The 23,605-nt window shown below is 44.2% G+C and overlaps 1 protein-coding gene across 1 annotated transcript in view; it reads left to right on the top strand.

Moving 5' to 3' along the window:
• The window catches only part of inpp5jb (inositol polyphosphate-5-phosphatase Jb), a gene marked incomplete at its 5' end in the record, with an annotated part of 59,392 nt that overhangs the window by 15,818 nt on the left and 19,969 nt on the right, over positions 1 to 23,605 (top strand). Inside the window, one exon of the mRNA XM_084323087.1 lies at positions 16,325 to 16,441. Within this exon, the coding sequence (XP_084179213.1) occupies positions 16,325 to 16,441 (117 nt within the window). The remainder of the gene's footprint in view (positions 1 to 16,324; positions 16,442 to 23,605) is intronic.

The raw sequence follows: 23,605 nt of genomic DNA, 5'->3' as shown, positions 1-23,605 counted from the left end.
CATCAGGGAACGTGCGTCACCGTGTCCCCACCCCCCCCTCTGATGTGGTACACTGGTGTTACTGGGAGAGTTTTATGTTATGCACTCTTTGTCTCTATACCAGTGACACGCCAAGGTCAAAATATACAAATCGATTGAGCCGTATTCTCAATAAAAGCTTCATAAACCAGATACAGACGAGGTCTCATTTACGAGTGCGACCTGTTCAGACAGTAGCCCATACACCGGTTACACATGTAAAAAGCAACAGTACACTCACCAGTCAACACGCAATAAATTACAACAACACAAAAAGTGCCAAAGAGGGGGCAGAGAAAAGATTCAGCCTTAAAAACAAGAGCAGGACTTCCGGTTTGGTTTGGTAGTCGACCATTGAAAGAGCTCCCGGTCAAACAACATCGAAAGAAGGAAGTAAAACTGTCTAAAACAAAATAAAAAATGATAACTCAAAGATATAAGAGAAAAGGAAGGATGACCACGAGAAAGAGCGAGAGAAAGAGGACCCCGGAGGACGTACAAACACCGGAGGAAATATCTCTACACGAGGAAAGGGCGGAAGAGATAACTCAGGCGAGCATGACGCAGGTGGGCAGAGGTGTGGAGAACGTGGAGCCCGTCTGGGTAGCGAAGATGCAAGCGACCATGATGGCCAGCGTACAAGAACTACGGGCTGACATACAGGCTAACGCAAAAGCTATCCAAGCTATACAAAATAGCATACAAACCAACACGCAGAACATACAAGCTGGCGCGTTGACTAACCAACAGGCTAACATGACAGCTAATCATGAGCGAAAAACTAGCATACAAGCTAACGCAATGGCTAACCAGGCGAGCATGCAGAATATCCAAAGCAACATCGATGGATTAAGGGAAGAGTTGAAGAGGGGACAGGACGAGCTCAGAGGGGAAATGAATAAAGGACTCGTGGCAATGGATGGAAAAATCCAGGAACAAGAGAAAGAAAGATGTTGGAAGAAAGGACTGCTGAAACGGAGGAATGGAATACAGAAATGCATGATATTCTAAAGGCGACGAACAACAGAACATGTTGAGAGAAAAGTTAATGGACTTGGAGGGGAGGTCGAGGAGAAACAACATACGAAGGGGACTGAAAGAGGGGATGGAAGGAGACTTGATGAATTTGTAGACAGCCTAATTAGAAGAGAATTGAAGATGACAGCCCTCGACAAGACAGGGATTCAAAGAGCACACAGGACACTGGCGCCGAAGCCGTGGTTGGACAAGCCACCGAGAGCAGTTATAGTCAATTTCTTGGAATTCGAGGTCAAGGAGAACATTCTTAGAGCAGCCTGGCAGAAGAAGATGGAGGTGGAGGGACAGAGAGTAACTTTTGACCATGATTATGCAACAGAGGTGGCGGTAAAGCGTCGGAGCTACGTTCAGATAAAAAAAAAACTCTGAAGGAAGGAGGAATCAGATTTCAATCGCCAATGACCACGCTGAAGGTCCATTGTTATGAAGGCGCAAAGGTGTACGGCGACGTGTGGGAAGCGACGAGGGACATGAACCAAAGAGGATGGAAGGTGCCGGGAGGGGAGGACGAGAGACCGACGCTGTTGCAGAGGCTGGAGAGAGCGAGGAGATGGACCAGGGTCGGCGGGGGACGAGGAGGAGGAGAGGAGAACGGGAAGGTGAAGGGGATCTGAATCGATGGTGGTCCTTTGATGTGGTTTCATGTACGGTGGTCAGCACCCTAACGGGCCGCCCCGTTCGGTCGAACTTGTCTCGTCCACTGCGTCCATTGCCTCTCGGCTCTTCCCGCTTGGGGAGGCGGATGTGCCTCATCTCCGACTTCAGGAACTCTGAGAGCTCCATCAGGGTAGACAATGGCTGTTGGGGGTGGAGACGCTCGTGTTCCCGTCGGAACCTCTCTTCCCTTTCCTTTGGAAGCTTCCTGACGAAGCGTTCTACGTTGGAGCCTGCATAGAGCTCAGTGCGGCCGGCGGACGTGATCACCAGAGGTGCGACCCTCGAGGAATTGGCACGTCCCAACCTCTACCACCGTGGACCCGACTACCTACGCAAGCCAGAAGAAGACTGGCCTTCTCCTCCGAACTTGGAGAACGCAGAGGTGGAACTTAAGAAGTCCATCTTCTGCGGCCTCACCGGACTCCAAGACCCTTCAAACACCGACGGTCCCAAGGTTGAGGATTGCCAGACCCTAGAAGAGCTCCAAGTACGTACCTTCCACCACCGGAACCCCGGTCCCGGAGACCTGACCCCCCTCAGCGCCGACGACTACGCTGCAGCTGAGATCATGTTGCTGCAGAGGGTGCAGCGGGAGGTCTTCCAGATCGAGATGACGTGTTTGGGACGGAAGATGGAGCTACCAAGAGACAGCAAGCTGAGGCTACTGGCCCCCGAACTGGACGAGAAAGACCTCATACGTGTCGGAGGCCGCCTACGACGGGCTCAGGGCCTCACCGAGGACAGCAAACACCCCATCCTACTCCCCTCGAAGCATCCGGTGACTAACTTGGTGATTCGTCACTATGACACCAAATTGTATCACCCTGGAGCGGAGCGGCTCTTCGCGGAGCTCAGGAGAAGGTTCTGGATACTTCGCGGCCGGGAGGCTGTGCGGCGTTACCAACGGTCATGCACAGACTGCCAGAAGCTCAGAGCCCAACCCATCATGCCACGAATGGCTGACCTCCCGTCCTGCCGCCTCCGTCTCCAAGAAGCGCCCTTCCACAACACGGGCATGGACTGCTTCGGGCCCTTCACCATCAAGGCGGAGATCGGGAGAGCAACTGCTAAGAGATGGGGAATCATCTTCAAGTGCCTCACCACGAGAGCCGTCCATCTCGAGGTGCTGGCTGAAATGACAACAGACAGCTTCCTCCAGTCATTCCGTCGATTTACTGGAAGGAGAGGGCGACCCCATACCTTATGGTCTGATCACGGGACGAACTTCAAGGGAGGAGAAGCTGAACTCATCAAGAGTTACCACCAGATGAGTGAGAAGTTGAGGGACGAGCTGGCCTCCCAACAGGTCACCTTCTCCTACAACCCTCCAAATGCACCCCACTTCGGTGGAACGTGGGAGAGAGAGGTCAAGTCAGTAAAGGCTGCTCTAGCAGCCGCGCTCAGAGGACAGGTTCCGAAGGCAGAGGTCTTCAACACCGTGCTGGTGGAGATTGAAGCCATTCTGAATTCCAAGCCACTGGGGTACGACGTGGCCGATCTCGACCCCATAACACCCAACAGCCTTTTGATAGGGCGGCGAGAAGCGGCCCTTCCCTTTGCGGTCTAAGCCTCCACCGAGATCATCGGCAGAAGGCAATGGAGGTATAGTCAGGCTTTAGCCGACCAATTCTGGAAGAGGTTCACCACCGAATATCTCCCATCGCTGCAAGGCTGCAGCAAGTGGATCACTGAAAGAGGCAACCTAGAACCAGGAACCCCAGTCATGATCGTGGATCAGGCGCTACCCCGAGCCCGCTGGCTCACCGGAGGGGTGAAGAGTGTGGTAAAAGGGCAAGACGGAAGAGTCCGCTCGGCTATCGTGTATGTCGGAGGAAGAACATACCACAGACCAGTGGCTCGACTGATCCGACTACCCCCGTACTCTGACTCTGACTCTGACCAGCCTGAATGACTACTAGACATTCAGCAGACCTCAGTACTGATTAGCGCCGCAAATCAGGGGGCGGCTGTGCTGAAGGGTCTGCAATTAGGTAAAATTATACCTAAAATAATCCCCCTTTAAGTTCACCAACCTGTTTAATATGTGGGAGTTAAGTTATTTATTTACCACATAAAGTTACACTGTCTGCCTACTTATGGCATCTCAGGTTATATGACGGTGCTGCCATCTAGTGGGCCAGAGGTGGTAGTGTTCCCTCGTAAGTGCGTCACTTCCTCTAAGATACGTGTTGTTGACGTAGAACTTGACCGGACATGTTAGAGAACAGACGTGCCTCCAGCGTTGCTCTCGTAACGTTATAGTTTTGACGGTGACCAAGTATGTAAAGTTGCTTACCAAGCGGACATTATACCACCAAGAGAGAGTGAGTTTTTAGTAACCAGCTAATTCGATGTTTAGTAAACGTCTGGGATTAGCACATTACAGCGGACTATAGTATTCCCCATTTATCGTTAACAGTTAGCCGAAGCTAGCTAGCTCGGTGCTAATACCTAAAGTAGCTTCAGCTCATGCTTTGATAGCTGCTCTATACTGGACATATCAGTCGATATATAGCACAGACCAGAGGACATTTAGATAGGGTCTGTGTCGAAGGGACGCTGTAAAAGGACACAACTAGCCACTAGCAGTAGCCTGTGGTACAGAGGGGACCAGCGTGTGCCGTGCAGCACCACGGAGCGGAGCGAGACACTCGGATCCACCACAGCGGAGCATCTGGTCTGCAGGAGCAGACTGGTGGCGCCTATCGGACCGGGCAGCGTCTTCCCGCCCTCATCACCACGCAGCGGTCTACTACTCCTCGTTACAGAACCCATCCAGGTTCCTTTTCACCACCAGGATTCCTAACTCTCTCCACCTCTCTCATACTGCAGAGGGAATTGTTCCTCTGACACTGTGGTAACCGCGGCAACGTTTGGCCAGAACACTTTAATAGAACTATTTGGGCGCCCATCTAAATTTAGTGATAGTATTTAATTAGGCATTGTGTAACGTGATAACAATATTTGTATGTATCTTTTTTCCCCTTTTTTGCTTATATAAATGGCATTATGATTCAAACAGTTTCCTCGCTCTTTCTAGTTTAGGTGACTCCATTTTAAGTTATTCACTCAGTTGTGTATTTGGTACAATTAGTTTAAGAGTTAAGGCATCCTACCACACCCCCTAAGGTGAAAATTATATACAGTCCTCTAAGCTCCCGCACAAGCAGATCACCTGAGAAGGAGGACGCAAAGACACGGAGAAGAGGGGCAGAGAGGAGACGAGAGGGGACACGGTGATCCAAGGGAGGATAAGTACAATACACACACAATACAGGTTAATGTATACATGAGAAGGACTGATGCAATGAGAAGATGGTAAAGTACATACGAGATCATTAAACCAAAAATAGAAGGGCATAGAGATTCAAGACACATTAGACTGATATACATATGACGCACACAATACAAGAAAGTGAAAACATGAAAAAGACTTATGCAGGAAGAAGATGATAAAGCACATGCGAGATAATTATACCGAAAGTGATAAAAAAGGACATGTGGATTCAAGAGATATATTGAGACGGACATTAAAGTAACACAGGAGTACACATGTCGCATAACACAATTAGACGGGAACATGAAAGTGACTAATGCAGAGCTTATGACCGGGGGTTCGCAGCAGGTCGCACACAGAAAGAGTTGGACATATATAGTGCGCTTTTTATAGCCACTAGGGGAGCCCTCTCACTAGGAGAGCCACTACTCCCCACCCACCAACGGGGGAAAGAGGGGCACGAATGAGACCCTCAACTGCCATGGAAGTTCCAAGTGTTAATGTTGATGTTAATGTTAATTATGGTTATATGTATGTAAATCAGACGGAGATAGCAGAGGCTACAACCACAAATATTATTTCATGTGACATGGGTAGAATGGGAAAACAATTGGAAAAGAAATATGACACAAGTTAAGGGTATAAAAATGATGTCGTTAAATGTGAATGGTATGAATAATCCGATCAAGAGGAGTAAGGTGATGGCGAAACTTAAGAAAGAGGAGGCGCAGGTCATCTTCTTACAAGAAACACATCTAATATCACAAGAACATGAAAAGCTGAAGAGATTCAGGTATGAAAATCTGTTCTATAGTTCTTTTAAACAGAACCTTAGAAGAGGAGTAGCTATACTAATTAAGAACACAGTGAAGTTTGAAATGATCAGGGAAATAAGGGATAAAGAGGGGAGGTATGTAATGGTCAAGGGGGAAATGGAAGGTCAAATGGTGACACTAGTGAATGTGTATGCTCCACCAGACAGTGAGAAATATCTATTTGAAACGGTCTTTGATATCATAGCGTTGGAAGGGGGGGGGTCCTGATCTGTACAGGTGATTTCAATGTAGTACTGAACTATGACATAGACATGACAAGCACAAAGAAATGGAGGACAAACATTAGCAAATATATGAATATACAAATGGCAGAATTAGGAATCATGGACATATGGAGAGCAATGCACACACTAGATAGAGAATACACACATTATACACATCCGCACACAACATATTCAAGGATAGACTATTTTCTCATGACAACAGGGGACAGATACAGGGTAGAAGAATACAGGATAGGGGTGACGGACATATCAGACCATAGCGCAATATATCTGACAGTGAATCTTAAAAGTAGACGGAGAAATACAGTTTGGAGACTGAATGTAGGATTATTAAATAACAAAGGTTTGGTTAATGAAGTAAAGGAAGACATAATTATGAAATGGGGAGCGACGACGCCTCTCTCGCGGACAAACTCAACTCCTTCTACGCTCGGTTCGGTGTAGACAGTGTCGCCGCTAGCCCTCTGGCTAGTGACGCCACTGGCGCACCGGCTGTTGTGGAGGGGGGGGGGCAACCGCGGGGGGGCGGGGGCGCTCTCTCGTTGTCGGAACACAGTGTGAGAAGAGCATTTATGCAGGTGAACACCAGGAAGGCTGCGGGTCCAGATGGTATAACAGGACGCATACTTAAGTCCTGTGCAAACCAGCTTGCCCCGGTGTTCACCGCCATATATAATCAATCCCTGGCGGAGTCAGTAGTCCCTGCCTGCTTCAAGATGTCTACCATCATCCCTGTACCGAAGAAACCCTCCCCAACATGCCCAAATGACTACAGACCGGTGGCACTCACCTCTGTGGTCATGAAATGTTTCGAGAGGCTGGTCAAGGACCACATTTGTGCCTCTCTCCCCAGTGATATGGACCCTATGCAATTTGCATACAGGACAAACAGGTCCACTGACGACGCGGTCTCCCAGGTACTGCACAGCACTCTCTCCCACCTTGACCGTCAGAAGGGGGGCTATGTGAGACTGTTGTTCATTGACTACAGCTCAGCGTTCAACACCATAGTCCCCACCAGACTGGTGGACAAGCTGATCGAGCTAGGTCTGAGCTCCGCCCTGAGCGCCTGGGTACTGGACTTTCTGAGTGAAAGACCCCAGGCGGTCAGGGTGGGGGGTCAGACCTCCAACACCATCACCCTGAGCATCGGGTCCCCCCAGGGCTGTGTTCTAAGCCCCCTGCTGTACTCACTCTACACACACGATTGTGTGGCCAAGTTCAGCTCCAACTCCATAGTGAAGTTCGCCGACGACACGGTGGTGGTGGGGCTGATCTCGGACAACGACGAGAAGGCCTACCGAGAGGAGGTTGAGGTACTGGAACGTTGGTGCCAGGACAACAGCCTGCTCCTGAACATTGGTAAAACCAAGGAGCTGATCGTGGATTATAGGAGAGGACAGCAGGAGACACACACACCACTGATGATTAACGGGGCTACCGTGGACAGGGTGAGCAGCTTCAAGTACCTGGGGGTCCACATCTCAGAGGATCTGACATGGTCAACACACATAGACACAGTAGTAAAGAAAGCGAAGCAGCGCCTCTACCACCTGAGACAGTTAAGGAAGTTCAGAGTATCGGGGAAGATACTCCAGTCCTTCTACTCAGGAGCTGTAGAGAGCATCTTGACCGGAAACATCACTGCCTGGTATGGGAACAGCACGGCACAGGACAAGAAGGCCCTACAGAGAGTGGTGCGCTCAGCCGAGCGTACCACGGGTATTGCGCTACCTCCCCTGCAGGCTCTATACAACAAGAGGTGCAAATCCAGAGCCTGCAGGATAATGAAAGACCCCCACCACCCCAATAACAGCCTGTTCCAGCTGCTGAGGTCAGGCAGACGCCTGCGAACCCCAGCTACTAGGACGGAGAGGCTCAGGCTAAGCTTCTTCCCCCAGGCCATCAGAGCCTTGAACAATGAACATTGAGAGACACAGAAACTGAACTATCCACACACAAGCACACACAAGCACATACACGACACGCACGCTGAGCACGCTCACACACTAGCAGCCACTTTAACACTCATGCCGCACATACGCACACTTATGGCCAGAGGAAAGGCCACTTTAAATTAGTATAACATCAGGAACAGTGTATTGCACTACTAAAGCTACCTAGCATGTCCTATATGCTCTGTAAATACTATGTACAGATACCGAGATGGCACACCATGTACCTGTTTATTGCACTGTTGTTTTTTACTGGATTCTATTAATATGTTGTACCACTGTATTTTTATCGGATTCTATTATATGTTGTACCACTGTATTGCACATCGTCGCGGGCAAGACCAGCCGCATTTCATTGTATACCTGTATGCCGTGACAATTAAAACTCTTGACTTGACTTGACTTGAATTAGATACAGAGAAGAAAATGATAACGGAGAGGTAGACCCAAACATTTTATGGGATGCACTAAAGGTAGTAATACGGGGAAATGTATAGCAAAGATGGCATTACTCAAGAGGGCTAGAATAGAGACATACCAGAACTTGATAAAGAAACTGAAAGAATTAGAGAAAGAACACCAAAGCTCAAAGAACCAAAAGACACTTAGGGAGGTAAAGGAAGTTAGAGGAAAGATAAACAAATAGCTGCTGACAGAAATAGAGAAGAAAGCTAGATACATGAAGCAGACATACTATGAAGGGGGACCAAGAGCGACCAGACTTTTAGCTAGACGAATCAGGACACAACAAAAACTGAACACAATACACACAATAAGGGACACGAACACAAACAAAATACTGAGAGAACCAGCTGAAATAGAGAAGACATTTGAAGAATATTATAAGAAACTATACACACAACCGATAGCGGCAGGAGAAGAGGAGATAGAGAAATGTTTAGAAAAATTAGATCTACCATCGATAGGGAAGGAACAGAACGAAATATTAAATGCAGAGATCACAGAACAGGAAGTATGGAATGCGATCAGTAAAGCAAAGAGTAGTAAGTCACCGGGTAGCGACAGGTTCCCCTCGGAATTCTACAAAACGTTTAGACAGGAACTGAGCCCCATATTAGAAGCAGCATTCAGACACACAATGGAAAAAGGCACAATGCCACCTTCATGGAAAGAGGCCATAATTACTACAATTCCAAAAGAAGGGAAAGATAGAGAACTGTGTAGCATTTCAGACCTGTGTCCATACTTAATGTAGATTACAAGATGTATACATCAATAATATCCAAAAGATTTGAGACATTTATGACAGATATAATAGACGAAGACCAGACCGGATTCATTAAAGGAAGACAGACACAGGATAACATAAGGAAGACAGTGCAGGTGGTAGAGGAGATACAAAAGGAAGGAGGAAGTGCAGTATTAGTTAGCCTAGATGCAGAAAAAGGTTTTGACAGTGTACGCTGGATATTTCTATATAAAGTATTGGAAAAATTTGGATTAGACAAAAACGCTATGAAAACAATTAGGGCATTATATCAAGAACCGACGGCTAGGATTAAGGTAAATGGTAGTTTGACGGACCGGATTAAACTAGAGAGAGCTACCAGACAGGGTTGTTGTCTTTCGCCGACGCTCTTCGATGTATTCATCGAACCACTGGCTCAACTAATTAGACAGACCAAAGACATCAAAGGGGTGGAGATAAGGGGAACAGAACATAAATTGGGACTGTTTGCAGATGACGTGATAGTGTATATGAGGCAACCAGACACAATCTTTCCGACACTGATGGATTTACTGACAGAATATGGATACTACTCAGGATATAGACTCAACATGACGAAGACAGACTTTAGCACTGAACTACACGCCAACGATAGAGATCAAAGAAAAATACAAAATTAAATGGGACATGGACAGGATCAAGTACCTAGGGGTGAACATTACAAGAGGGATGGAGGGGTTATACGATGCAAACTATACACAGATCAATCAGAAAATCAAGAGAGACCTAGAAAGATGGACAGTAATGCCCCTAGATTTCAGCTCAAGGATTGAAATCATTAAGATGAACATATTACCAAGGTTACTATACCTATTTCAGTCTCTACCTATATTAATACCACAAAAACAATTCAGGGAATGGGACAGACAGATATCAAGATTCATATGGGGGGGGGGGCCAAGGATCAAATATGTGACTCTACTACTACCAAAGGAAAAAGGAGGTATGGCAGTACCCAGTTTAGAAAGCTATTACTATGCAGCACAGCTTAGAACAGTAGCATGCTGGTGCAATGTGAATTATGAAGCCAAATGGAAAGATATAGAAACCAAAAGAGAGGGATTCAAAGTGGAGGCACTGATGGGAGATAGGGAGCTGTTCAGAAGACAGGAACAAATACTAGACCCAATTACCAAATTCACTATAAACATATGGAACACTATAGTAAAGAAATACAAGCTAGAAAAAGAATCCAAGATACTGAGATGGATAACACACGACAACAAATTCAAACCAGGGATAGAAGACCATGGGTTCAAAAGATGGAAACGGGGGGCGCCCCAGTGGCGAACCACATAGTGCACTCAGCCGCGACACGGCCGACCCGGGTTCGATTCCCGAACCCGTCGTTATTTGCCGAATGTCTTCCCCCCACTCTGTCTCCCATTCCTCCTCTATCTCTATCTACTGGACTGCCCAGTAGAAATAAAGCGATAAAAACGCAAAAAACAAAACAAAAAGAAATATATATATATGGGAACGGGGGGGGGGGATAACAGCAATATGTACAATTATAGAAGGAGGGGAGATGCAGACTCTACAAAAATTGAAAGAAAGATTCGGACTAGAGAATAGGGACCACTTTAGATATTTACAGATTAGAGACTACTATAACAAGGAAATAAAGCAAGACGGAGACAAAGAACAGAATGGGGTAATTAATATAATGGTAAAATCATACGAAGGAAGGAAGGGAAGGGTGATATCAGCACTATATCAGGCAATAATGGACAGTAAGGGAAATACAACATTGTATATAAAAGAAAAGTGGGAGAAAGAGTTAGAAATAGAGATAACAGAGGAGGAATGGTATGTAAGACATAACAATCAACCACAGGATCAAGGATATGGAGGGAGTTTGGGTGGAAAAACATAATTAGATTCTTTATAACACCAGAAATACAGGGCAATTACACACCAGCAAAGAAACTATGTTGGAGGGAGTGTGGCCAAGAAATAGCGAACCACACACACATATTCTGGAGATGTCAGAAAATAAGGCACTACTGGGAAGAGTTTTATTTGTATTTCTTGTTGATGAGTCTTTATAATTTTGTATGTGGAAATGTATTGTCTATATATGTTTGTTGAAAAAATGAAAATAAAAACATAAGTAAAAAAATTAAAAAAATAACAAGAGTAGAGCATAGGAGCTCTCTCCAAGACACCCAACATCAATTTAAAGCTCGCTAGGGCGACTAAGCTGGCCTGCTTCAGACTCTGCTGTAGCGTGTTCCAGGTGGAGGGGGCAGAGTAGGAGAACGCCTTCTTAACACGCTCAGTACGGACTATTTTGAACGCGTAAGCTATAACTGGTGTGTTTGCGAAGTAGATAAATAAGTGGGAAGCAGACCTAGGATGGATTTGTAAATGAAAGTATGCCAGTGCAAGGTTCTGCACATGGAGAGACATGACCAATTAAGGAATACAGCAAACGGTGAATAATAATGAATATTTCTGATTCTTTTACTTACCTGCTTTTACTGTAATCAGTGTTTCTTCTCTATCTGTAGTTCCCAGTACTTTTAATTCCTTTGGTACGACATACGGTTCCTCAAACATGATTACTGCTGAATGGCTCATTTTCCTTTATAGAAGAACCTTACCTGCTGATGTTTTTCAACGTGTCTGTTAGGGATAGTGTTGTCAGAGGACCCAATTGCAGAACGGAACGAGGAGAGGATAGGCAGATAGGCAGGGCTGGCAGGAAAAAGGATTGCAAAAACTAACTACAAAATAAACACTAACCAAAAACGATACTGTGACGTGAAAACAAAGATGAGCAGCAACAAAACATGGAACACTAGAATACACTTACTATTAAACTGGAGCACGACAGAATCAGGAACAGTGGACAAGAACACAACAGTAACAACGCAAGCATCAACCAAGGAACCGAAACAATGAACCCACAACAAGGGTAGGGAACACACACCAGATATAGGGGGAACAATTAACACTAGAGAGACAGCAGGGCAATTAGCAAATGAGACGTACATGCATAGCTGTCAACATTGTTTTTTAAAAAAACGTGCAGTTTTAGCCCCGCCCCTTCTCCTGGCCCCGCCCCCTCAGCCCGCCCCCTCCCACCCGGCCCCGCCCCCTCCCAATGGAGCTGCCTCGTCGCTGCCATCTGCTGGTCAAAACCGGTATTATTTTGTTTTCCTACTGTGTAGAGTGTAAATGCTATAAAAATACAGTAAATTACCTTTTATCAAAATATTAACCATTAAATAAAGGTTGTAATCTGTAAATGCATTTGATTTTACTGTAATTTGACAGTATTTGGAAACCATAGATGCCAGACATTTAGTTTTCTTGCAGCTTTTTTTCTTACAGTCTACAGTCAGTGAATCCTAAATCTCCACTAGGCAACCACTTAAAGTTATCAGTCCAACAAGGACTGGGTGAACTAGTTGCTACATTAAATTAATCAGATACCTGGTTGAAAGTGAAATGCTGTGAACATCCCTGCATTAAGTGTAAGACAAATTCAGTATAAATTCAGTTTATGTAGTAGTAGCATTAACATGTTCATATTTAGTGTAGTATGTCTGTATTGAGCCGTACTGTATTGTACCCATTCTGCAATCTGTTAAATAAAGTTTTCATTCATTCTACAGAGAAAAATGATAGAAAAAAAGCCAATGCGATTTTGTGTTTTTCCTCAATATCTCTGCAATGCCTGCGAGTTACCAGTAACTGTATTTGTCATACCATGACAATTCACAACAACTTTTAAAACGGATCAATTTATTTATATGTATAAATCGCATTCAGGAAATTGGGCGTCAGTGAAAGCATGCTATCCGTGGAGGAATGGCAGGAGCAGGAGCAAACGGCTGTTAGTGTTCACCAACCATCACATTTACACATTCCTGCATTTGTATTGTTTTATCCACAGAAGATTTGCAAACCTTTTGTTCCAGAGACAAAAGCCACAGAGTGGGCAATCAAGAGACACTGGCTAAGTTGATTTGATGACACCCTCGGTCCGCGGCCGCCTCGGTGCATCATCTACTCTCTCCCCTGAGCTCTGAGCTCCGGTCGCGTCGCTGTCTTCTTCTGGTCGCAACGGTCTGACTTCCTGTGATAACGGTCCAATCTACACTGCTGCCACCTGTCGTCACGGAGGAGAATTGCACCCATTTTGTAAAAAAAATTAAATAATAATAAGTACAAAATACGTACCAATCCGTAAGCCGTAAAGAGGCCGTGCAGAGCTCGGAAAAACAGGAGAATCCCGGTAAAACCGTGAGAGTTGACAGCTATGCGTACATGGGGTGAGACAACCAGGAAGGAAACAAACAAGAAAAATACTGAACACTAGACTGAGTAACATAACAACCATACAACCACACAAGGAACTACTAAACAAGGAACATAACAATTAACAGGGGAGCAAGAGACTAAGTAGCAGGGGAAGGGCACAGAGAGACACATGTAGACATCAAAGATACACCAGTGCACCAGGAGGGTATGCATGAGGGAGATAAGGGGAAGTTCAGGTGAATGTCCAGCAGGGGGAGGTACAGAGTGAGGAGCATAGTTCATGAGTGGAGGACTATTGTTCATGGGTGGAGGGATATTGTTCATGGGTGGAGGTGGGGAGGAGGGAGCAGCAGGCGAAGCCTGGCCAGGAAATGAAGAACCCTTACAGTGTCAGTTAAAAGAAAGTACTAGTGCTGGTCCAGACAGTTTGGAAACCTGTGGTTTGTGGGTGTTTGAGGCTGAGGATTTCTCTGTATCTGTGTATTTGCAGTGTGTGTTTGTTATGTAATACTGCTTTTGTCTGTATGTGTTTTTATCATTTTATATTTATGTCCCCCTTGAAAATGAGACGATGCATCTCGAGGAGGGGCTATCCTTCTCAATCATTCAAACTTCAATAGTATTATGTAACATATCAAGCAAAGAACGGACAGGAGATGGAGGTGTTTTTGGAGAGAATCACACGCACAAGCTGAGAAAGAGAGAGCTGGGCAGAGGCTGCAGCTCTGGTGTGTGGTGTATGACGTTTCTTGCCGCTGTGCAGGACTTGTCAATTCATGCGCCACGTTCCCTCCTCGCACACGGGCTTAGGCTATGGTTAGACTAGTGTATTCCTGGCGTTTTTTATACGTTTTTGACGACGTTTCATGTCCTATCTACACAGAAACGCGTTTTTTGGCGTTTTTTTGTGGATACGGCTGAAACGCAAAATTGTGTTTGCGTTTGGAGATACGCAAAAAAAACGAGTCGACAACAGCGTGTAGTCAGCACGCTAGCCGTTGTTGCGAAAACGCCCATGCGCAGTAGATACCATCTGCGTGCCCTTCCGGTGACAATGACAACAGTGTGTGTGTTTGGGACAGAGCTCCGTGTCCCAAATAGCTTCAGCTACCATGTGTTGTCAAGTTATTGTTATAAGGACCCCAGTCCAAGCTACAACAGTCTGCATTCCCTTAACAATTGTTTGTATTGAGCCGTATTGTATTGTACCCATATGCAATATGTTAAATAAAGTTTACATCCATTCATTCTGCTAGCATTACCGATTGCATGAACAGCTGGCTAACGTGAGCTATCAGGATTCAGACCCTGTTAGCTCAGAGTTCCTCTTTCAACTTAACAACAAGCATTAAACAAAATGGCCCAGTCATCTATTCACCTTTGTTTAATACACACAGCGTTGTCTCTAATGTTATCTAACTACTGATAGCTCGCGATATCATCAGTTTTGATGCTGGCTAAGTAGCGTGAGCTAACGTTAGCTTCTAGCCACAATGCTATATTGTTATAATGGCATACTCCATTGACGTTAGCATGCAGCTAACAATGCTACAATGCTACCGATCGTTTTTTAGCCTAAACTATCCGCTCTTGGTGGTCACTTGTGTTGATGTTAGTTTTGTTTCATCAACAAATGACAGGCAGAACACACAGTGAATGTATCCGTTTTGTTTATTGCACTTTTATTAGGCTTTGCTGAAAAAAGAATTGCTGCATTGAGTGAGCAAGCAAGATGGTGGCGCGGCATAGGCGCCTGCCTTATTGACATTTTCTTTGCTGGAGCTTCCAGGAAGTGTATTGGCACATTCGTTCTGATTGGTTGAAATTGCCTTCATGTTTGCCACCTACTGCCACCTACTGCTTTGGCAGTGTACTACATCAGTGTGCTCTGGTGACAAAAACGAAAAAAAAACGAAAGTGTGACTCGAGGCGCATGACGTCGCGGCGATACGCGGCGATGCGTATAAGAAAACAATACGAAGATGATACGAAAGGTGTAACCTCAGCCTTAGTGTTTAGACAGTGAGGGAAAACCGCTAGCTATAGCCGCCTTTATGCTCACTGCATCATGCAAAACAGCGAGAGTGCTACGCCAGAGGATCCTGGAGGGCACAATGCAAATGTGAGAGAGTGGGGGGGGGGGGGGGGGGAGAGAGAGAGAGAGAGACGGAGACGGAGACAGAGACAGACGTGGAACAGCAGAGATGGACAGTCCAGAGAATTTGGTTATTGAAAGTTGGATGTCAGATACAGAGGCATTCATTTACCAGCGAGGATACAATAGACCTGTTGTGCAACTGCATTTTATTCTTATCAAGATTAGTACTTCCTTAAATGCATCTGACCCTCCCCTTTAAACGTGTAATAGTGTTTATTTGCCTCTCCAACCAAAATGACCAGCTCTTTATCTGCATATTAAACCAAGATGCCAAAACTGAGTCATGTATAAGATTAACACAAATGTAGAATGTTGCTTTTATTTCTACTCAAATACTTGCAGGATTCAGTGGAATGAATGATGATGGCATAGCGATGTTATGCGTGCTGATGCTGTTTCATTGCTGCTTTATCATGTGGCCCAGACAGTTACTAGACAAGTGTGTATTTGTTAGAATAATGGAGACCTCACAGGTCACCATAAGAGATTATGGTGGCTATTTTATTTTTGCATTTTGGAGATTAAGAGGAGAGGCTTGTATTTAAATATTTATTGTATTATACGTACATTCTATAATATTGTCACCTCTCACCCACCACTTATCTCTCTCTCTCTCTCTCTCCCTCTCCCTGTCCTCCAGGTGACATCCCAGCGAATGCAGGGAGTGCTACTGTTGGTCTTTGCTAAGTACTACCATCTGCCCTTCCTCCGGGGAGTCCAGACCGAGACCACCCGCACCGGCCTGGGGGGCTACTGGGTGAGAGTCCTACTGGCATCTCTGTATGCAACAATGCAAACTAGGGGTGTAACGGTACACAAAAACCACGGTACAGTACGTACCTCGGTTTTGAAGTCAAGGTTCGGTACAGGTTTTCGGTACAGTGGGGGAAAGTTTGGCTTTCCATGTTCCACTCAGGGGTGATGTAGTGTGCACTGTGCAGTAACTAATTGTACTTATTACATGGCGTTTTCACATTCGCCGAAATGCTTGCTTGTGATTGGTCAATAGCGCGCGTCAGAGGTCCGATATTACCCGATAACGGACCTCTGTGGAACAATAATGACCGCTGTGTGCAGCTGTTCGCAATCAAGCCCACTGACATCAGTGCAATCAGACACTGCCGGCTGCCGGGGAAGCTGCCGGCGATGACAGGGCAGAGCGACGAGCGTAGCCAGAACCAGTGTTGCGAGTCAATGTAAAATTAATTAGGTATATTGTTAGTAAGTTAGCCATGTAATAAGCGGGATAATGTATAGCTATACTCGATCATTGTCGCAAAATAATTGACCTTCACTGACGTTTAAAACACCTCGCCGAGGCGGCTCGGTATTTTAAACTCTGTGTCAGTCAATTATTTTGCGACAATGACCTCGTAGCTATACATTATCCCTTACTTGTAGGGCTGTCAACAAATATTCTATATTGAAATTAATAATCGACTTGTAAAAAAATATATATATTATTATTATATTAGATTGTGAAAAAAACAGCCCCCGGTGGGCGGTCGTTAGTGGTTAACATACCGTTGTATTCGTTTGGTACACTACACAGCCGTTCGGTACGGTACGGTACACACTGAAACGGTTCGGTTTGGTACGGATACGTGTACCTTTACACCCCTAATGCAAACCCGTCTCACTGATACCCATCTCTGTATGCAACCATGCAAACCCGTCTCACTGATACCCATCTCTGTATGCAACCATGCAAACTCGTCTCACTGATATCCATCTCTGTATGCAACCATGCAAACCTGTCTCACTGATACCCATCTCTGTATGCAACCATGCAAACCCGTCTCACTGATACCCATCTCTGTATGCAACCCTGCAAACCCCTCTCACTGATACCCATCTCTCTTATAATAATAATAGTTAGACTAGAAGTCTTTATTTGTCATGCAGTTTAACACACACACGTGAGATGGGCGACCCACAGGAACACACACACACATGTACTGAGTCGCCGATGAAATGTCTCTCTGCACTTTTCCCATCCGGTTGTCCTTCCCCCCATGGGCAGCCGGGAGCAGATAGGGCGTCAACGTGAGCCGCGCCCCGGGGACCAATCCAAGTGCTCCTGTCCGTCTTCATCAAGGACGCCACAGCGTTAGCGATCTGTTGTGCATGTTTTTCCATTGGGTTTATCTTATCGGGGGGGGGGACCCTTGCGAGCACGGGGAGAACATGCAAACTCCACACAGAAAGGCCTGGGAGATACCCCACCTGAGTACCTGGCATCAAACCTGGTCCCCAAGCGGGAATCGAACCCTGGACCTTCTTGCTGTGAGGCGAGGTGTTAACCACTACACCACCGTGCTACCCATCTCTATATCCACTCATGCACACACTGAAATTGTAAAACGTATCTATAGGATCAGTGTTCAGGTCACATGACCATATACATCTCACAGTGGCTTATGTGAATCTGGTGACTCAGCAGGGACATCCACTTACATTGGTCTATGTTTGCCCCGCCCCCTACACATAAGCCCCGCCCCTTCATGTGGAGGAATTAATCCCTTTGTTTGTCCTAACAATAGCTTGAATCTCACACCTAGAGAGACAATGACCCCCAACCCCCACCCTTCTCTATCGACAAGACAGCTGGATCCCCTTCTCAGAGTGTTCTCCAAGGAGGCCACTGGAAAACACCCCTCTCAGCAAAGCTGATTTAACATACCGGTACATGTACTTTGAACCGCTTTGAAAAAAGAAGAAAAAAAAGCTTTGAACGTTTTTCTGGGTCTCCCCAGAGCTTGCGCCAGCCGCGGCTTCGCCCCTTCCTCGATGAGTTACATTGACGAGCGCGCTCCTTTCCAAAAAAGTTGAACTAGTTTCAACTTTATGCGCTGGCGCGTCGCTGAGAAGAGGAGCGCGCCTGACGCATAGAAATGAATGACAGAAAGGAGCTGACAACTCATAAAACGTCCCCTATGGACACAAGCCCTTAGGTGTTACCATACCAACCTGCTACAGACCTGAGACACACCCACGTCTTACTACAGTTTTCTAAATGTGTAGATTCTGTGTTTCCATGGTGCTTGTTATGTAACAGCCTAGGTTTACTTAAATTTTTATTTTTCATTTTTGATTCACAAACAATACACTTAAACAAACAGAAACAATAAAGAAAAAATTATAATAATAAAAAAGAAAACTGAAGCTGAAACTGAAACTAAAAGACGGGGTGACATGGGTGCCTAGGTTGGTTTTAGGCCCTTTTTATCCAGCACTGGTAAGGATGTTTGGGGTTTCATCTTCTGACCAGAAGGTGGTGCTCTGGCCTCAGCCAAAGGGACCCATCACAGACAGCTGGTCCACTGCCTTGACCAGGCTTTTAGCTGTAAGATCTCACATGGGAGAACTGAATATTCTGAGGATTATGTAACAGTAGCTACCGATCTGTTTCCAATATAGACTTCTGAGGAAAACCTTCCAAAACACTTAACACATGAAAGGGTTAAAAACATTCCTCTGGCAGTTTCCTTATCTATATAGATGTGGTTAAAGCCCCAAAGAACTGGCTACAACATGCCATTAAAAAGACAACGACTCCCTGCGGATCAAAGGTTGTAGGTGGGGTGTGTTTGTGTGTCTTCCTTTACCGAGGGACAGGCCTCTATAGAGAGGTCCACGGAGGATTTCAGTGTGCAGTCTTTCTATTGTCCTCGTGTATGAACTCCGATAGACATCAGCACATTGCGCAGATCTCCCACTGCTCTCTCTTGTCTTTCAGTAGGTCAGAGCAGAAGGCAGGAAACGTCTCACTCGGCTCCACACAGAGAGCACAGCGTTAACTATTGATGTAACGTAATTAACTGGTCATTAGCGTACTGTATATGTAGCCTTCACTTCCTGTCTTGAATGAATGAATGAATGAATGAATGATTTTAGTTCGGTCTTTTACAAAGCAATGTACAGTAGTAGGAAATGTATTTAAAAAAATTAAAGAAAGAAAACAACCGAAAAGGTGTAGGCTAAAGCCGAGGCTTATAATTGCCTACCCTTTTTACATTACATTATTAACCAAAAAAAAGAAAAAACATAATTCAGTACATAATTTTGCAAAAACAAAAGGTTAAGCAAGTTTCATAGTTTTAGTGTACAGTTTATACAGTAATATACAAAACGTATACACATTTCTTTTTTTTGTCATGATTTTAATACAGTTATGTTATAATAAAATATAATTAGGATAATAATAAGGTTTTATATTTATGTATCACCTTATATTTGAATAATTTCTTAAATGTATCAAACTACACATCTTTAATTTGTTTTCACAGTTATTCCATAGTTTTACCCCTTTAACAGAGATCGACTTTTTATATTTTCCCTTGCCTTTGTGATATTGAAGACACAAGTTCCCCTGAGTTTATACCGGCTCTCTCTAGTTCGGAACAACTTCAGACGGGTCTCTGTTTCATGGGTTCACACATGCCACATAGTGCAGGGGAACCACATTTACCTCCTCTGTCCCCGATCCACTCATCATGGTTACCGCTGTATTCTTCTTCCCCATGTCAGAATGTGATTCTAGCTGACGGGAATTTATATCTACTGGGGCTTATGCTCAAAACATTTGCACTGACCCAGGTTATTATGGTTAACTATACCAGCCAATTTCCCACTGTCAACGAAAATCACAACTCTTCAGACGATATCTGAAATAAAAAATAATAATAATAAAAAGAAATAACCTTGCGGCTGGGTGGCGCAGTGGACATTGCGCTCATCACCAACGCAAGAGACACCGGGTTCGACTCCGGCTGTCTGCGTTGCCTCCGGCTTGGGCCAGCCGTCATACTAACTCAATTGGCAGAGTTAGCGGGTGGAAGTCGATGGGTGGTAATCTGGACGTTGTGGACAGCGACTCCTACAGGTCGGTTGGGGAACGCCTGCACAGCAGAGACAGGAAATGGCGGGGGTAGTGTGAGCCTCCCACACGTTACACCTCGCCAATGAGAGTCCGCACTGGCAGGTGAAAAGATGTGACAGGCTGCCTCCTCGTGTATCGGAAGGGACACGTGATGCAAGGCTTCTATCCTCCCTACAACCGGCCAGTGGGGGGTATAGTCTAGCAACGTTCAAGACAGGGGAGGGAAGAATTGGCAATACGAAATTGGGATGGGAGAAAAATAGGAGAAAAAGTGGATAAAAAAAAAAACACTCAAGCTCGATACTATTTGATGAACAATGCCACTGACCCTTAGCTGCCAGAGAGGTACCCCTCCTGCTGTTGTCGCTTTGGATAAAGGCGTCAGCTAAATTACTAAATAGCATCACCTTCAAACTCCTGCTCCTCACCTACAAGTCCCTCCATGCCCTCGCCCCCCGATACCTGTCTGATCTCCTCCACCAGCACACTCCATCCCGGAACCTACGATCCTCTGATCTAGGTCTCCTCTCCATCCCTCACACCAGGTTACAGACTTTTGGGGACAGAGCCTTCAGCGTGGCGTCCCCTACCCTCTGGAACTCTCTCCCCCCGAAATCCGCAACACCCCAACCATGGACACCTTCAAATCTGCTCTAAAAACACACCTCTTCACCAAGGCTTTTCCCCATCATTTAGTTTAGATTAGATTAGGTCCATTATCCATTATCCCTTACCTTCCCTCATCCCCTTTCCCCCCTACTTCCCTAGCCCTATTTTTTGTCCTGATTGTGAAGCGACCTTGGGTTCTATGAAAGGCGCTATATAAATTTGATCTATTATTATTATTATTATTAAATGTAAATGTAACTAAAACTAGAGTGTGTCACTGAGTGTGACAAAACATTTTAGTTACTGTAACTGAAATAAAATGAAAAAATTAAATAAAATCTGACTTTAGAGAAAAACAAACTGAAATTGTGTTCTTACAAAACAAATTAGAATAAAATGAAAATACCGTATATAAAAAATTTCTTTAGTTTTAGTCTTTGTCAATTTGGTCAAATTTGTCAACACGTCAAGCATGAGGAGGCATTGGTGCGTAATGTTTACTGATACGCGTCTACATGACAGAGGGATGTTTGTACTGTATTACACAATACCTATTCTGAACTTCTTACATATAGCCCCTGACAAATACCCCCCATATTATAATAAACAAAACCAAAAACTAAAACTAATACTAAAACTAATTAGTATTATAATTAACTGAAACTAGATCTAGAACACTCAAAATTAAAAAACTAAAACTAAGGAAAAATACAAATCTATAATAACCCCAGCACTGACTCATGGTACTCTAAGGCTCTTTGGTTAAAAGCATCAACCAAATGGCATGTGAAACATATTGCACTCATGCATTCTTTCACTCATTCATGCATTTGTTTGTTTGAATAGAATAGACTTTATTGTCATTATACTTGCGTACATTGAGATTAGGGACTCGAATTTAAGGTGCTGGTAATAGAAAATAAGCATAAAATAGAAAAGAAACATAATATCACTATACAATATGATACTATACACACAAGTAATAAAAAATAAACAATGTCACAATACTATACAATATGATACTATACACACACAAGTAATACAAAATAAACAATGTCACAATACTATACAATATACAGAATATACAACGATCACAGTGTCAGACAGTAGTGGGTAGATAATTGCACTTATGGATATTGCACTTGATGGGTAGAATATTTGCACTTGAAGTTGGGAGAAAATTGCATTGAATGGTTATATATTGCACAGTGTGGGAGGAGGGGGAGAGGGGGTGGTGTTGTTAGTGCCGATCAGAGTTCATGGTGGTGATGGCTCTGGGGAAAAACTGTCTCTGAGTCTATCGGTTCTGGCTCTGATGCACCTGTAACGCCTGCCCGTAAGTCGTTCATTGAGTCTACTTCATTTAAATTTAGTGTTAAATAATATTTCAGAACAGACTCAGACTAAATGTTCAGAAGTACATACAAATATTTATACCATGCATGGGAGAAGAAGCATAATAATAATAATAATAATAATAATAATAATAATAATAATAATAATAATAATAATAATAATAATAATAATAATAATAATAATAATAATAATAATAATAATAATAATAATAATAATAATAATAATAATAATAATAATAATAATAATAATAATAATAATAATAATAATAATAATAATAATAATAAACATCCTGTTTCCAAGTATCCTTCTTTATACTAAAATAAATCAATATTATGAAATGAGTAACTAAGTATGTACTGGGTCAAGCTGTCCTAATCAGGGTCAAATAGAGGGTGCACCATAGTGCCCTTGCACGGAATGTTTGTGTAGTTCTCTGTCTTCCAGCATGGCTGCCCGTAACCATTGGTAACCACTTTCAAAAGAAAATCACCTCATTTATGTGCAGTGGTAGAGTAGGTAAAACAAAAAAGCATGATATTACTGTTCTACTGTGAATTGTTTACAAGATCCAGTAATAAGACACCAAATTATTATGTTTTTGTTGATATATTTCTCATATATGTATAGCAATTAGCAACTGTTGTTTTGCACACAGCAACCGTTACCATGTACGAAACAACGGTTGCTATGTTACAGGCAGCCATGTTGGAAGAAACATGCAAACATTCCGTGCAAGGCCTCTAGTGTTTATTCTACTCTGTCATGCTATTTATTCAATCAGTGGTCATGTAGGAAGTCAAGTTAAGTCAAGTCAAGAGTTTTAATTGTCACGGCATACAAGTATACAATGAAATGCGGGTGGTCTTGCCCGCAACGATGTGCAATACAGTGTTACAATATATAATAGAATCCAATAAAAAACAACATTGTGCAATAAACAGGTAACAGGTAACATGGTGTGACATCTCGGTATCTGTACATAGTTATTTACAGAGCATATAGGACATGCTAGGTAGCTTTGGTAGTGCAATACACTGTTCCTGTTATTCTAATTTAAAGTGGCCTTTCCTTTTG

This window comes from Notolepis coatsorum (genome assembly GCF_963971535.1).
Source record: "Notolepis coatsorum genome assembly, chromosome: 10".
Classification (NCBI taxonomy): domain Eukaryota; kingdom Metazoa; phylum Chordata; class Actinopteri; order Aulopiformes; family Paralepididae; genus Notolepis; species Notolepis coatsorum.
The sequence above is the reverse complement of the archived record's forward strand: the minus strand, read 5'-3'. Positions and strand labels throughout refer to the sequence as shown.